The 17,986-nt window shown below is 32.1% G+C and overlaps 2 protein-coding genes across 2 annotated transcripts in view; both read left to right on the top strand.

The window, feature by feature from the left end:
• The first annotated feature begins 3,263 nt into the window (after positions 1 to 3,263).
• On the top strand, positions 3,264 to 7,939 carry LOC123692683 (probable cytochrome P450 313a4). The gene is made up of 10 exons (XM_045637456.1): positions 3,264 to 3,348; positions 3,575 to 3,685; positions 3,878 to 4,031; positions 4,480 to 4,546; positions 4,728 to 5,148; positions 5,873 to 6,069; positions 6,216 to 6,475; positions 6,735 to 6,889; positions 7,063 to 7,248; positions 7,776 to 7,939. Exons 1-10 carry the CDS (start codon positions 3,264 to 3,266, stop codon positions 7,937 to 7,939), a joined length of 1,800 nt encoding a protein of 599 aa, XP_045493412.1.
• A 1,881-nt stretch (positions 7,940 to 9,820) lies between these two features.
• Positions 9,821 to 17,986, top strand: part of LOC123692684 (cytochrome P450 4C1-like) — a 33,857-nt gene continuing 25,691 nt past the window's right edge. Inside the window, exons 1-5 of the mRNA XM_045637457.1 lie at positions 9,821 to 9,899; positions 10,290 to 10,379; positions 10,610 to 10,720; positions 11,078 to 11,263; positions 11,578 to 11,707. Of these exons, the coding sequence (XP_045493413.1) occupies positions 9,821 to 9,899; positions 10,290 to 10,379; positions 10,610 to 10,720; positions 11,078 to 11,263; positions 11,578 to 11,707 (596 nt within the window). The remainder of the gene's footprint in view (positions 9,900 to 10,289; positions 10,380 to 10,609; positions 10,721 to 11,077; positions 11,264 to 11,577; positions 11,708 to 17,986) is intronic.

The raw sequence follows: 17,986 nt of genomic DNA on the forward strand, positions 1-17,986 counted from the left end.
AATATTGAAATATATATAAAAACGGAATGCTATTTCTTCATTATTATCATTATTTTCTTGGGCACTTGGACGTTTCTGATAAAATGTCTGGATCTATTACATCATTTTTTATTAATTTTGATACTGCGAAAAAAATCTTGCTTTCTGTAGATATAGATACTAGAAATATTAGGTACCTATAGCTAAGTAGCTGTTTCGAGCGGTGTAACCCGCGGTTGAAAACTAAAGTAGATATTATTTTTATATCATACGGAAACGGCAAACCGAACTACTTACTTAAACCATTCTTTTTTTTTCTATCAGAATTTTTTACGTTAATAAAACGTACTACATAATATGTTGAAATTGATATTTTTGGTTTTATGGCAATTGAATTGCTTTATAAATATAAATTTATAAAGAATAGAAAAAATTCGATCACTAGGCGGGACTCGAACCCGCATCCTTTCGCGCCATTCCGGGGCGGATGCCTGACCAACTCGGCCACTCGTGACCCAAAAACGTTGAAACACGCTCTTGTACTACGTACGTAGTAAGTATAAAAAAAATATTTTATGGGAAATGATTTTATGAATTCTAATTAAATAATAATGAATCATTAACATTGCTTTATATGACGTAATAAAACTAAATAGGTATATATTGTCTTACCACAAAAAACTTTTGACAGGGTTTATCTTTAAGCGCGGGTTCTCTTTAATCTGATTTTGTCTTAATTCATATAGACAACTAGAGGTTTAAAGTTAGACTGTGTATGTTAGTTTTTTGTGGTAAGACAAATAATGTCTTGATAAAGACATACTGAAATAGAGATATGCCTTGGAAACACAAGCTGAGATTTTAACTGACTTTAAAAAAAAGAGGAGGTTCGGTATATTTTGTGATCACCGAAAACTTCAATTTAAAGACCTTATCTCGTAAACTGAATAAACAAGAATCATAGAAATATATAATATCTACTTAGTTATATATATATGTATAATATTAAATGTATTATGGTTTGTATTAATTATCGTAAAAAAAGTTATGAGGAAAAAACTAAAAAGTTTTATTTTTCAACAGGGTAATATATTTTTTAATTACTAATAATTAATTCAATCTTTATTACATGCGTATGTAAGTTCTTTTTTATTGTGTACATATAGGTATATTACATTCCTTCTAGAAAAGTCGAAATTTCATGGTGTAGATTTATTATCTTTTTCAGTCGTCACATGAATAGAGTTCAAATGTTTATGCAATATTCCGACAGTTTACCTTCAGTTTTCCTTCATTAATAAAATAGTTATATCGTAACAAGGCAAAATATACCTATTTTATAACCCTAAAACACATAAATTAATGTTTTCTATTACATGTTATTTCTATTTTATATGGAAAAACCATAAAAAATCTGTTGAGACTTTTTTTAAAATACATTAACTCAAAGATACGGTGCCCGACTCATTTCCATCTTTTCGTAATAATATGTAGTACATAATTATATAAACACGTGTATTGTATAGTAATATTATTTAAAAATCAGTCAAGTGCGAGTCGGACTCGCGACATTAAGGGTTCCGTAGGTACAATTTACAAATAGTTTGGAAAATCCAAAAGTGCACGCCTCATAATCTCATCCTTTACAATAAAATTGATCATTTATAAAGAGTACACTATAAATATAAAAAAGAAATAAAATAAAACAGTTGGAAAAGTAAAGAAAGCGGTACCGTAATAATTGAGCTATTTTTCTTGTGGCCCCACCTAGATGTGAAACTGCGCAGGTTTAAGGGACTGACTACCAACTTATTTTTTTAAACCTTGGCTTATAGTATAAAGAATCGAGTTTATAATGGTGAATTTTGAGTACACTATAAATATAAAAAAAGTCGATATTTTTTTTTTGTTTATTTAATAACAATTAAACCACATCGAATCAGACCCTGAAAAAAGAAAGGGTTCTATTCCTGAGCATACTCAAGCGTAAGAGAAAAAAAAAGACTCGATTAGTAAAGTATTTCGATCGCTATCGTGTTAACAAGAAAATCCTCCGCACATACAGACACACGGACGTCCAAGACAGAACTTTTTTAAACTGTTTTTTAACTAGTTTAAATAACAAAAACGACATCAAAAATATCATGAATGTTGAAAATAGTGTTTTTTCTTAATATGTGTGTGTATGTATTATCTTACAAGTGCAATGTATGATACATAAAGACATTTTTAGTTTGAAAAATCAGATGTTTTGCGCGAAGTGACAGTAGTACCCACCTCAACGCTTCGCTTGTGAGGCGTGCAATAAGCTGAAGAGTAACTGCAAAAAAATGCTCACCCGTCCAATTTATTTGCAGATAATATAGCGGCCCGATAAATACTCTGAAAATTTCAATTGCCTAACTATCACGGTTCATGAGATACAGCTTTGTGAAACAACAAACAGACAACAAAGCCTCAGTAATAGGATCTCGTTTTTCCCTTTAAGCACGGAATCCTAAAATGAATTTTACGCGTGTTCACCTTATTAACTAGAGCGGTCATTTTAAAAATAATATATAAAATGACCGCTCTTAATGGGCTTTAATATAGTACAAAAAAATCCTTTTTTTAATATATATATAAAAGGTTATAATAGTTCCTTAAACAATAAGGTCGCCCTTAAGTTTCAAAATTTTACTGTTGACGGACGTGTAAAATTGTATAATGTTTTTATGGGTATATTGTATATTTGTTATACTTTTTCTTTATTTGGGAAGAAGACACATCCGTAGGTATGTGGTAGCTTCGCGAATATATTCTACTAAAAAGAACTTGCCTTTTATAGGCGTTGCCCATCATTTTTCTGGCGATACGGAAAGTAAGTGTTTATCTATCTGACTTCTTCTAGTTTAAGAGTAAATGTACATAATTTTGTAAATTAAAATTTTTTGGCAAAATAAAGATTTTATTTATTATTTATACAATTTTAGAGTCAATTTTTTCATTGATTTCAGAGAGCGAAAACTTCAACGGTTCTATCCGGCTCTTCTGTGTAGACTACTTTCCTGAAATAAAATTATTAAAGTGAAACTTTTATTACATCGTCTCAAACTTTTTGATCTGTGTAGCGCATGTCGCGTGACGCACGATACGTACGATAATTATTATCGTACAAATACGATAATTTTTAGTGTGAAAAAAAGTTTCACTTTTACCGTGGTTTCATAAAACCACACAACATTTTTTTTATTATTTATATTATGTGTCAAAATTATTTAAATCTTTTTTATGTTTAAGGTATAATGGAGTCGCTAGTAGATTTGAGTAGCGAGTGTTCAGAAAACGGTGGTGTCCTGAGGGCATGGCTTGGCCCATTACTATATTTAAGTAAGTTTATTTCTTCAAAATCTTACCTAGAATCAAAGACCGTATTATATTTGATGGTGTGTTTTCGTTTTCAAGCGTTTTTTTCATCCTGCGTTAAATTAACAATACCTAAAGTATATATTTAACTGTATGAAAGACTTCATTATCATATATTCTAAAAGACTATCTGAACAAAAATTGTAAGATAGAAAAGATGAATTGGATGCTTTTTTGTATAATATTACAGTTACAACGGATCCTGAAAAAATAGATGTAATACTTAAACATCACCTGGACAAGGACGACGTTATCAAGGTTCTTCATCTTGGTGTTGGCTATGGATCTTTATTTGCTCCAGGTAAGAAAAAAGCCAAATTTACTGTTTTACGCATGGTTTAAATAAAAGGCCATCTCGAAGTGAGAAAAACATTTACTTGTGAGTCGAAACCGAACAAAAACTTACTTGTGGGATGACAGTATAGTATCTAAACTACAGGAAGACCTTTCGATATTATCACTACTGTAAATAAATCTTTATATTTTGTTATAGGTCCGATATGGAAGCCTCGTCGGAAAGTAATGATATCTGTTTTACATCCAAAAGTTTTGACAAATTTCTTCGACATTTTTGTACAACGAGGTAAAAAATTAGCCGAGAACCTGGCTGTGATTGCAGTGGATAAAGAACCTAAGAGTATTTGGCCGTATTTGAATTCACATAGTTTTGATATTATCTGGGGTTAGTAATGTATACTTACTTATATTTACATTCTTATTTGAAATGGACAAAATAATGACTAAATTAAGCACATTTTAATATTAAATCTATTTTAATATTGGAGTAAGTAGGGGAGACCGGGGATGGTTGGCTATAGGGGCAGCTAGACTAAACAACAATAACTCGCCACAATTCACGTGTTTTTCATCAACCAATCACGAGCGACGATGCCTGCCTACGACCCGCTAACTTGTGTGAAGTGAGCCGCCGCAGTCGCGTGGCGTTCGTGAGTGGCATCACATGTTGTATTTTTGGTCTCGGTAAGTAACTTTTTTCGTTCGTACTTTTTTTGTTATTGTGTCTTTGGATCTGTTAGAAACAATGCTGTTGTTATGCCAAATGTAAATATGATAATTTTATTCTATATTACACAGTATTGCTTCCATGTTAGCGCCAGAGTTTGCATATGATACGCAGGTGAAATTCAAAATGGCGTCAGGGGTTGGTTGACTAATTTTGTTCGGGGTACGTAGACTAATTGGTCAACCAACCCCTTTATAATAAGTATAACATTTTATCATTTATTTAAAGAATTGTGTGGGCTAATAGTTAATGTGCATCATCAATGTAAACACTTTTATAGTCTTCTCTCACATACTAAATTACAGTTGTATTTTTACAGAAAATGAGGACGTACAAAAGAAAATCTGAAAGGGGTGATGTACCAAAAGATATCATAGAAAGAGCTTGCCACTCAGTAATCTTCGATAATAATAGCATCAAAGCCACATCAAAGAAATACCAAATTCCATACAAAACGTTGCATCGTTATGTGACTAAACTTAAACAAAAGCTAGAACGTTATCCGAACCTCGGGAAAGCTGATTTGACCCTGGACACGGCGGGGTACTTAAAAAATAGGCAGGTATTTAGCGATGACGAAGAAAATAAACTGGTAGCTTATTTAAAGACGGCTGCTGACATTTATTATGGATTAACAGCGTATGAGACACGCAAGTTTGCATTTGAATACGCAAAAAAGAATAATAAAACTGTACCTGAATCTTGGAATACAAAATTAATGGCTGGCGAAGATTGGCTTGGTAATTTCTTAAAACGTCATCCCTCGTTATCAATAAGATCACCTCAACCTACAAGCCTGTCTAGAACTACGTCGTTCAACAAACAAAATGTACTTAAGTGAGTTCTTTGTTAACTTGAAAACAGTTTACGAACGTTTAAATCTAAGCCCAGGTGATATTTGGAATGTTGATGAGACGGGACTTACAACAGTCCATGTGCCTAATAGAGTCATAGCTCGCCGGGGTATTAAAAATTTGGGTAAAATGACTTCGGCTGAAAGAGGCACTTTAGTGACAATTGCAGTAGCAATTTCAGCTCTCGGCAACATGGTTCCCCCGTTTTTTAACCGAGAATGAATCTCAAATTTAAGTTTGTTTATATGTAATTAAATAAAAAGTTTCTATCATTTAGTACATTTTAATGTTTTATTTTATACTAATCCTCTTTATTTACACTAATTACTGCCTAGGTCAACCTACCCCATGCCTATAGTCAACTTACCCCGGACATGGGGTAGGTTGACCAAGCGTCAGGGTTTTAGAAAATCGACTAAATAAATATTATAATGATAAATATATAGGTTATAGATTAGTATTTTAGGTACCTGAATAGTTCTTCTATCTGTATCAACTGCTATTTTTGTTATATACAGTTAAACATCAGAGATATACGAGCTTAAGTCAAAAATTAGTCAACCATCCGCGGTCTCCCCTACCTACCTATTTATTTATGTTATTTTTACAGAAACAACAATAGGAAAGAGCTCTATTGACATCGATAGACATAAAGAAACGTTTCTAGACGCAATAACACAAGTGAAAGATTATCTTACGACTAGAATCTTTCATTTTTGGCTCCAACCGGACTACACGTTCCGTTTACATCCAAATTTTGCAAAAATTGAGGCACTTAAGAAAACTGGCTACGCATTTCTTGATGAGGTAATAAAATATTATTTTTTAACGTATCGTTGCTGCTGATCACTTAGCATTCAAAGCATTTTTTATATCTACATCAGTTAAAAAACTTATAATATGAATATTTCCATATATTTTTCAATTTGCAAAATATAGAACTTGTATTGCAGGTCGTACGAAATAAGAGAAATGAATTTAACGAACAGCATGTGACAGATAAAAGCGTGGGTCAAATCAACAAAAAATCGACACTCTTCGATCTATTCCTATCCTTTTCTAAACGGGACAATAATGGGTACAATGATTTAGAAATGCGAGAAGAATTATTGTCTCTATTTCTAGCCGCTACGGAAACTTGCGCAAACGCAGTCTGCATCGTCTTAAAATTACTAGCAAAGTATCCTCTTGTGCAGGAAAAAGTATATGAAGAGTAAGTACATGAATATCATTTACTTATAAGTTATTTTCACGCTTGAAGCTTATGATCCTTATGATGTTCCTTTTTATTATAATAATGTCATGGACTTTATGCACATTTGATGTGTTCCCGGTTTTTATCAAGATTTTATTTTTTTGACCAATTGCGAGGTTTGAACCTCACCATAATCAAATATGGTTACTGTGCTGTACTAAACCGACATTGTAAAAATAACAAATTTTCCACCTGTAATAAAATAAGCAATTTTTAGGATGTGTGCAGCGTTTCAAGATCAAGACATGCTACCAAATAATAAAGAAGATCTTGCAAAATTAGAATATTTAGAGCGTGTGATAAACGAAACCCTTCGACTTTACCCAGCAGCGCCCTTCATAATCAGAAAAACAAATAAGGATATTGAATTCAGTGAGTACCTACATAATATATAATATATTTTAAAATGCTCATATTCTATGTAACAAAAACCTTTCAAGGTTAATCAAGGTACAATAAAATACGTCACTAAAATAATAACTAACATCATCAACAACATACGAAAAAAAAATTTTTTATACATAAAAAAATATTATATGTTGCAGCGGATGGTATTACAATACCAGAAAACATAAGTGTGCTGATATCGATTTGGGGTCTGCATAGAAACAAGAAGTACTGGGGCTCGGACGCGGACTGCTTCGACCCCGACCGCTTCCTGCCCGAGCGCTACACTCAGGTGCCCCCTGGCTGCTTCATACCGTTCATTGCTGGTCCTAGGAATTGTCCTGGTTAGTACCTACCCTATTTATTTCTTTAGTTTCCACGCGGGTGAAACCGCGCGGCACAGCTATTATCAAATAAATTTTCTAGCGTTGTCATATGAAAAAATTGTGCTGCAGTTAGAAAAACACCACAAAACATTATTACATACCTAGTCAACATATTGATACAAAATATATACGCCACATAAATGTAATTTATTTATTTATTTATTTAAATAGGTACACATCACAGCTGACAATTTTGACTAATTATACACAAGTTTAATCACAATCATGTTGCGGTAAAATGCCAGCCAAATTGTGTGTACACAGCACAATTGAGGTTAAAAAAAAATATATTAAAAATTATATTATTTAGCACAATTCATAGATTCATTTCATTTCATTTCATTTCAAATACCTACATTACATTCAATCACATAAAATACAGTTAATTTAATAAATACCTACATTACATTCAAAAATATATATTAAATATATATTATATAAAAAAAAATATATAATATTATGTTTTGTATTTGTATTTGTTACAGGTTATTCATACGCCATGATGTCAATGAAGATAACGTTATGTGTGTTATTCAAAAACTTCAGAGTCCTACCAGAGCCCGAGGACGGTTCAATTCCACACATAAGAGTCAAGTTTGATATAACAATGTCGGTACTTGACGATAAAGTGGCACTAGAGAAAAGATAAAGTAAAACGTTATACCTATGAAGATGATGGTTATAGTTTTTTTTTTTTTATATATAAACAACCAAAAATATTTATTATGTTTTTTCTTTCCTGAAGTAAAACAGGCAAAACCTTGATCAAATTAGAGTATTTTATGTCGTTGTAAGTTTTACATAAAATAATTAAGATAAGACTTAAAAACACTGTGAAAAAATTAAAAAAAACAATAAAGCAAAAACAACATGGGAATCCACTAATTAGCACAATGTTAAATATTATTCATGTTAAATATATATATTATTCATTTATTTTCTTTTTTGCGTAACTAATTTTAAAGTAACACAATAAAAACATGAGTTTGAAGCGTTTTACCTATAAAGAAGGTCATACACCTACACTATTTCATATTTCGCATATTTAATTATTATCAGTTAATCTGCAAATAGTTCAGATCACACCTTGATCACACAAAATACAATTTGTATCATTGACAAAATATCTTATTTTCAGTACCTATTGCATAGACAATAATTATACTTTTTACATACATATATTTCACTGCAGTAGTCTGTATTAAACTGAAGCGTAACTGCGTAAGTTGTTGGGAGAATATTTTATAATTAGAAAGAAAGAAAGAAAGAAACATTTAATTAATAAACAACCGTAGGTACGTAATAACGTTTTGTAAATTGCCGAATGGTTCATTTTATTTTGATTTGTATTGTATCTAGTTTTTGCAACTGGACGTAAATACCATGAAAATAATTGAAATAAATGAGTATACCTATATTATTTTTTAAAGTTTGTTTTATTATATCCTTCTTTCTCATAATATGTACCTCTATGTACTTCACTACCTACTTTACTTTGGCATGTGCGCCTAGTTCTCTATATTATATGTATTGTCAATACTTATCACGCCTAAAAGAAAATCAGGATATGATATTCAAAAACCATGAAGAGCGTATTGGCTCGTTTTTATTAATAGGAATGAAAAATGAAGAAAGTGATGTTCATAATATTAAGTAGATATTATGAACATCACTTTCATCGTAGTTCAAGTTACAGATCACGTTTAAATGGCCTTGTAAAACATTTATAAAAAAAATAGTTCAAATTCATATCATCGCATTTCCACCAGTCTAAGAAAAAACATTTTATACTATTAATTGCAGTAGGCTTATGATGGCAGAGGTTGTTTTTATAAGTTCATGATATTGAAATCACCTTATAAAAAATTCTTTCATCTATAAAACAGATGAGGGTATATTTTTCTAATCCCGGAACTTAGACCACACGTCTATAGGCGTTATTAATAAACTAGCTGTTCCCCGCGGCTTTACCCGCATTACTCCGGTCCTGTTGGTCTGAGCGTGATGATATATAGCTTCCTCGATAAATTGGCTATCTAACACCGAAAGAATTTTTCAAATCGGACCAGTAGTTCCTGAGATTAGCGCGTTCAAACAAACAAACAAACAAACAATCAAACAAACAAACAAACTCTTCAGCTTTATAATATTAGTAGGTATAGATTACCTACAAGAATAATATTCGGAGAATTTTTTTACATCAATTATTTAAGTATATTTTTTTCGTAACGAGCAATTAGTCAATGACAATCAGTTTTTATTATCAATATTTTTTGTGGTTAAATGGAGATTTTTTGTAAGAAAACAATAGACTACAAAATTATTCACTTAAATTTTTTTGGGAAGCGAAGCCGTTGTTTTAGCATATATCTGTGTAACTAGTTGATCTGTTAGAACCACTATAACAGGAGAGTATTGTTACTGTTGCTGGACGGGGGAATTTATAATAATGACTACATTTACTGCATATTGTTTAGTGTTAATATTTTTTTATTTAATTTACCGTTACAAAAATAGACGCATCTACTTGATGCTTCGGAATATAAAAACACCCAAAGAAGACATTCCACTATTCGGAGTTTCTCTGTTTCTCCTGGGAAATGCTGAACGTATGTACACTTTTTTCTTCAAACTAAAAGTAATATATTATATTATTATAAAAATAATGAAGCTTAGATTGTCTTCACTTGTATGTGTGTAAGTTTGTTTGTAACCGACTCCTTAAAACCGGCTACTCACGTACTTTTTCAAGTGGGAAAATCTTACCTGAGATACACTCAAGTACCTGAAAAAAAAGTCATTTATATGTTTTTTTCTTTTTAATTAAATTAATTTCAATCTAAGATATTATAATAACAACTTGCATTATTCAAATCAAAGATATCGACTTACAATTATTCAAAATTAAGAATAGCTTATTTTTCATTGGGTTTTTATTTTTAGCTAGTTACTTAAATACATTTAAATTAATAAAACTATTTTCAAATTTTTATTTACAGATATAATGAACAAAATGATACAATATGGTCGGGCCGCAACAGCATTTGGAGGCATTACAAAAGCAACACTTGGACCTTTTGTATACCTCAGTGAGTATATTTAATACGATAATAGGTATTTACCTTTAATATTATTTAAAACTAACTAACTTTGACTAGGCAGTAGGCAAGTGAAGCCAAAGGCAAAAAGCAACTCTAAAATAATTTATAGATAATTTTTAATACACATGAACATCATATTATTATGACACATTAAACATACATAGGAATCTCGGCATTATTTTATGTTTTTAATACTTAACATTGGTTTTATATTTCAGTAATAACCGATCCAGCTTTAATAGAAGTAGTTTTGAAAAATTGTCTAGAAAAAGACAAATTACATCGATTTATACATTACTTTCTCGGAAACGCCTCAATTTTTGCCCCAGGTGAGTTCTTCATAATTAATTAATCTAGGAATCTTGCTAAAGAAGTTGCACTTCTGACACGTGCTCGGCACATACGCTCTTTTTTTATTAATGGTTTCAGTTTAAAGAATAGGTACCTACGTTTGAATAATGAATGTGAAATATATAAAAAAGTTCAGGTAATGATATTTCCTGTTCTTCATAAGATTGATTTTTCTGTAGTACTTTTTAGGTCTCAAAATGAAATCAGTTCCGAAGTATAGGGAGATATCATTAAAATTTCAATTAGCTACATCATACTTAATTGCCGTCAAAGTATTCACCCATTTCAAGTATTTTTATAACAAATAAATTAATAGCAATTACTTTTTATTTCAGTTTCCATTTGGAAGCCTCGACGTAAAGTGATAGTTCCAGCATTTAGTCCAAAAATCATATCGAGCTTCTTTGATATTTTCGTTGAGCAAAGTATCAAATTAGCTGAATCACTAAAACCGATGGCAGGAGCAGGAATATTTAAAATTTGGCCATACATAAATAGTTACAACTTGGACTCTGTTATGGGTAAGCTAGACTTCTTAATAACGCAATAAATTAGCAGATATTAAGGTATCAAATACATTTTCAACTGACTTCCAAACCGCAGGAGGTTCTCAATTCAACTTTCAATCTCTTCTTGGGTTTGTTACTTCAGAACTTTTGAGTGGATGAATAATTCTTAATCGTTGTGTGGTTCCCTAATTTAAATGGAACCACCATTTAAATTTGTTTCCATTTAAATTCAATATTTTGTTAAAGATAATTATTATGAGTAAATAGCATTCTACCTACCCATTGGGTAGTACCCAATTCTAACAAAATTTACTATGTTTTTTTAGAATCCGCAATGGGCACATCTTTGACAGATGAGGACAATTATGACGTATTTTTAAAGGCTTCATATGATGCTATGAAATATTCCAGTGAGAGAATATTTCATCCATGGCTCCAACCAGATTGGATTTATAAATTTTTTCCGCAATATGAAAAGTTGAAAAAAGCTACGGAAATCATACACGAATTAACCGACAAGGTATGTATTTTGTTTCGTGTTGCTAAAAATTGCAAATATGAAAATAATAATATTACAATAGTGTAGGCTTAACCCATTGAGCCCCGAGCGCGCGGCCCGATCGGACCACGACACAATAGATTTTCTATTGTGTCTGTGATTCCGGGGGCTGAGTTATTAATATTATAAAGAGAATAGAACTTTATTATTTTAACACACTTGGAAAATCCCAGACAATACAAATAACTACTTTTTTCACTTACCTACATTTTATTACCTTTTACTTCAGGTAATCGTGAAAAAGAAATCTCAGCTGAGAAAAATTCAGACAGGGGAAGCGAAAGTCCAGGAAACAAATGGTATTTTATTTGATTACTAACTCATTTTGTATATTTTGTCATGTACCTGACTCATTTGTATATTTTGTCTCCTAGTATCTGATTTATGAAATATTTTAAATTTTTTAGGTGGACAAAAGCAGTTTCTAACCTTTCTTGATCAATTAATATCCCATTCTGGAGGTGTTGATGGTTTGAATAATTTGGCTATACGTGAAGAAGTATTGACTTTTATTTTAGCAGCATCAGACACGTCAGCCGTTTCGATCGGTAATACTCTGAAACTGCTTGGAAAATATCCGGAAATACAGAACAAAGTGGTGGAAGAGTGTGTATCTTCGTATTGTCACTACATAGTATAAAACAAAGTCGCCTTCTCTGTCCCTATGTCCCTTTGTATGCTTAAATCTTAAAACTACGCAACGGATTTTGAAACGGTTTTTTTAATAGATAGAGTGATTCAAGAGGAAGGTTTTAGTATATTATAATTTATTAGGTTTTAGACAAAGCGGGCGAAGCCGCGGGCGGTAAGATAGTTTTCTATAAACGACTGTTTACCAATAATCATGTACGAAAAAGAATATCCCGTGCACTTCATAATATACTTATTAGTAAATTGGCTGCACTTGTTTTTCTTTGCAAACAGCTATAAATATGTACCGGAACTGAGTATAAACTTTTGTTTTTCACTAGGTAGATTTTATTTATATCCTTAGCTGGCCTCACATTTTTTAGAAATTTAAATACATATTATATCTTAAGCTTAAGTTACTTCATCGTCTTTTAACTTTTCAGATTAGATTCTCTCTACGGGGATTCAGATCGTCTCATTGAAAAAGATTTTCCAAAGCTTCAATACTTAGAAAGAGTTATAAAGGAGAGTCTAAGACTGTTCCCACCAGTGCCATTAATTGTACGCACTGCTACTGAAGATTCTCCTTTGAGTAAGTAAAGTAAACTGATATTATAGATATATTGATACTTATTACAGAGATATAATTGCCGAATATATTGCCGAAGTTTTTTATCCATGAACAATGGACATGCCGGTTTCCTTACAATGTTTTCCTTTTCCTCTTAGAATACCCCAAAGTAGAGATAATGTTAATAAAATTGAATCTATCTCATTTGCATAAAAAACATATGGATCAGGATCCATAGACAATTATCCATTATATAATTCAAACTTCTCGCAAATTCTTATTAGTAAATCAAGATGGAATTAGGTATTTAACCCTGCATTCAAATCTGTGTTGTGCACGCGCATTGCTCCGCTCCTGTTAGTCTAATCGTGATGAGATAATATAGCCTATAGCCTTCCTCCATAAATGGGATATCTAACACCGAAAGCATTTTTCAAATCGGACTAGTCCTAAGTTTAGCGCGTTCAAACAAACAAACAAACTCTTCAGCTTTATAATATTAGTGTAGAAGATATTCTTATAAAATTAGGTTGATAGTAAACAGTACTTAGTAAAAATATAAAATATTTTATTGTAGAGTAAAAAAACCTTTATTTTCCAATTTCATTTTAGATAAAGAAATTACAATACCTCAGGGAACAGGTATAGTTCTTAATATTTATGGTGTCCATAGGAACCCCGTCGTGTGGGGTTCTGACGCCGACTGCTTCAATCCCGACAGATTTTTGCCAGAACGAATGCAGGGCATGCAACCTTGCTCTTTTATGCCATTTAGTCAAGGCCCTCGAAATTGTCTCGGTATGTATCATATAAATTTTGACTGAAATTATTGGATAACAACTTGCATTTAAGGCCGTTTAAAAATCATCTCAATAAGAACTAAAACAAACTAAAAATAATGCGCTTTCATAGGAGGAAAGATTTCTATATCTTCTTCTTACGGTGCATTTACATCAAACGAGTGAATGCTCATTCTAACCCCGCTATGTCAAATTATTTTAGTGTAAACAAGCGTAGAGCATTATTTCCTTGTTCTTAGTGCGTTCGGAAAGATTCAATGGAATGTTCTTATACCGAACGAGTTTTCGTTTACATTTAAAGATCACGAAAGATCAAAGAAGGCTCTTGCTCTAGCACTATGTTCGTTTGATGTAAATGCACCGTAACACTTTTTAAAGGTTAAAATGCAAATAAAAATAGCATAATGCAAATATATTAACATTTGGCATATTACACGCATTATTAGTTTGACATGTTTCTCATTTCCAGGTTATCAGTATGCTATTATGTCAATCAAAACAGTCCTAACGACTCTTTTGCGGCGATATAGAGTCATCGGAGAGCCAGAAAAAACTCTTATACCAACGATTAGGTGCAGATATGACCTCATGATGAAAGCTATCGACGGATATGAAGTTGCTTTAGAATTACGATAATAATAAATAGCAATAAAATCTGAAAGGTTTCTTTTGGCTTATAATTTGTGTAGGTTTTGATTTGTAATAAACATAATAATACGTTCGCAGATACATAACTGTATAATTGATATATCGGGTAAAATTATTTTTCCAAATAAATAAAAATTACAAAATAGAATTTGGTTGAATTTCATTTACTACGTTACTTGTAAATATATTTACTTTTAATTTTTTCTTATAAGCATATTCATTGAAAATTGTATTTGAAAATTTACTTCAGTAATTTATTTTACTAGCTTTCCACCCGCGGCATCGCCCGCGCAGTCAAAGAAAAACCCACATAGTTCCCGTTCCCGTGGGATTTCCGGGACAAAACCTATCCTATGTCCTTTCTCGGGTATCAAAATATCTCTATACCAAATTTCATGCAAATTGGTACAATAGTTAAGGCGTGATTGAGTTAACAGACAGACAGACAGTGTTACTTTCGCATTCTTATTATTAGTATGGATTACAAAATATGATCTTTTTTATACGTAACTTAACACTAGAAACAAATGATCATAATATTTTGAGTATAAAAAATATAATTACTCAATGATCATGCTTTGCGTAAGTAATTTGCATAAATAACTCCATAAAAATTAAATACATGTAAAAAATATGGTTAATGTGTCTACTATTCATTAAATAATAATAATTATGCTAATTTTTGCATCGTCCGTAGTTTTTACCTGTTTTATTCACATTATTCTCATGGCCTAAACTTCGATTGTTATATTCTAGGGTCAAAAAAATTGTCTGACGTTAAAGCCATTTTTTATTTTACTTTTATATCCTATATTTTTCCGCCAAGCCGCTTTTTTTCGTTTAAGTAGCATAATATGTACAATACTTATATGTATATGCTAACTAGCTTTTCGCCCGCGTCTTCGCCCGCGTTTTCAAAGGAAAACCCGCATAGTTCCCGTTCCCGTGGGATATCCAGGATAAAACCTATACTATGTGTTAATCCAAGTTACCCTCTATAATCTTAATAATCGGTTCAGTAGTTTATGCGTGAAAACCATACATACATACAAACCTTTCCTCTTTATAATATTAGCCCAGTATTACAATATTATTTCCTACAGTAAAGAAACGCCTTTGATGTCGCGCGATGCCGCCGCCAGCGTAGGTACTTACGCTGCCACACGAAAATACGCTAGGGTTGCAACAAATGGGAAATAAAACAATTGTAATTATTAATATTATGATGAAATCATTTATTCATATGTACATTCAAAATAATTGCGATTATTAAATCTGATGTAATTATTTGTTCATAAATATATAATAGGCATGACGAAAGATTTTAAAATCCTCTTCCATAACGTGTGTATATGTTTACTATACAAGAAAAACCCTATATTTCGGTAATATACTTAAATTTAACGAAGATAAAAGCCATTTTTCAAAAAATATTTATTAACTGTGCCAAAACAGCTCGCAGGTGTTATGGCGTAGGCGTAACGTCACTCTTTAGTAAATACGTAATTATTTGTACGCATTGCGAAGAAAATTAAAGAAATATTTATTTAATATGTGTTATAGAAACGAATTTCAAAGTGTATAAGTGGTGTGCAGTATTGCAGTGTGAATCCACTTAAAAATAATGCTCAAAAATGTGTTAGTAATTATTTCAAGCGAAGAAATAATAAGAAATGATTGTATAAAATTGGCGCGGAGAACCCCGAAACCACGTATTCGTGAATTCGCAATTATATTTCTGCTCTGAGTCGATAAAGCATACGTGAAACAATAGAAAATAAATAAAAATGCGTATTCTCAACATATTCATAACAACAAAATACATCTGACGTGAGTCGTTTACTTAAGCGTGACGTCACGCGTGTTTTAGTCAAAATGGCGAACTGCAGAATTTACCATTTAACTAAGTAATGCATGCGCATTGGGATGTACAATCTGATTAGAAAATAATGAGGACAACATATACATAGCTTTGATTTTAATTCAACAGATACAATTAATACAATCTTTCTGAAATATTGTTTCCTTCTGGGATTTCAATGTAGATTTACATCCGAAAACGGAACAGTTTTTGCGCGCCATAATAGAATATGTAAGTACCTATGTATAATAAAATTATTACACAAAAAATACGACTGCGTCGTCCTTTCGCGATAGTTAATGCAAACTCAGCGTGATTGCATCAAGCGGCCCGCGTCGCCCGACCCCCCGCCATTTCCCCTCCGTTTCTCTGCACAAGTACATTCGTCGCCATACTGTAGGAAATATGGTAATACCACAGACTAATAATAATATACTACGTGTAATACTGTGATATTAGTATAGATAAGCATTAAATATTTAATTTATCTTTTCTCTAGTGCCACTTTATCGTCAAGTACTGACATTGTGACATCAAACTTGACTCTTATGTGTGGAATTGGACCGTCCTCAGGCTCTGGTAGGACTCTGAAGTTTTTCAGCAATACGCATAAAGTTATCTTCATTGACATCATGGCGTAAGAATAACCTGAAACAGTTTAAATCACAAATGATTCCCTGTATAACACACAGTCAATTAACAGAACTTGAACATCCATAAATAGACTATATAACATTAGATACTTATAGATAGGGAGGCGAGGTAGCTAAATGGCGTAATTCAACGGCGTCGCCGAGACTTTTCAAAATCGAACGATAAAATAATTTTGAAAAGAAAAGCTTCTATGGTAAAAACCATTTTAGCGGTGGGTTTGGCGTGTACGGATTTTCAAAAATGTAAAAAAAAACAGTAACTTGGGCATTCTCGAGCGCGTCAGATATTCATACTACGTATGCCCCAAGTGCCTCTGATAACAATGGTATACTAATCTGCCGGTTTGCGTGGTGGGGATAGGCATATAAAATCGTCAAAAATGCACAAAAAAAAAATTTACTCAAGCGCGTCAGATTTTCGGAAGGGGTGTTAATTAGGCCCCAAGGAAGCTCCCCTTAAAAAAACTGACGATTACGGCGTGACGATAAGTTACGATGAATTTTTGAAAATGCAGAAAAAAAAAGTCCTTTTGAAATACTTACTCGAGCGCGTCAGATTTTCATAGGGGAGGTTTATCTCGGTATCCTGAAAGCATATTTTCTTAATCTGACAAAAATGTTGGTGGGTTCTCTTAATCTGACCGAAAAAGGTTTGTGGGTTTTTTTTTTTAATCATCGTTATATTTCATATCAATTTTTCTTAACACTCTCAGTTTTCGAGATGTACTCAAAATACCGGGAGTTTGAGTTTTATGATGCTTCAAGTAAAAAAAGTTTTAATTATGGACAAAAATGAAAAGAGACCTTTTTTTGGAAAATAAAATTACCTTTTTTGTTTATTTAAACTTCTTTTTTGGAAAAAGTAAAGTTCGCGACTTATATGCTGCAACGCGTTTTTCGGAAGACGAAATGGCTCCTCCAGACACAGTTGACAGATATATACTACGTACATACAGTTAGGAAACTAAGCCCCCCCCCCCATGAAATTATGACGTATAGCTATAGGGCTGTTA

The sequence above is a fragment of the Colias croceus genome, chromosome 6, assembly GCF_905220415.1.
Source record: "Colias croceus chromosome 6, ilColCroc2.1".
Lineage (NCBI taxonomy): Eukaryota > Metazoa > Arthropoda > Insecta > Lepidoptera > Pieridae > Colias > Colias croceus.

Coding starts and splice junctions, on each gene's coding strand:
- LOC123692683 (XM_045637456.1), top strand. CDS start 3,264: ATGGAGTCGCTAGTAGATTTGAGTAGCGAGTGTTCAGAAAACGGTGGT. Junction 4,032..4,479: donor GAACCTAAGAGTATTTGGCC/GTATTTGAATTC, acceptor TATATTACACAG/TATTGCTTCCATGTTAGCGC. Junction 5,149..5,872: donor GGCTGGCGAAGATTGGCTTG/GTAATTTCTTAA, acceptor TTATTTTTACAG/AAACAACAATAGGAAAGAGC.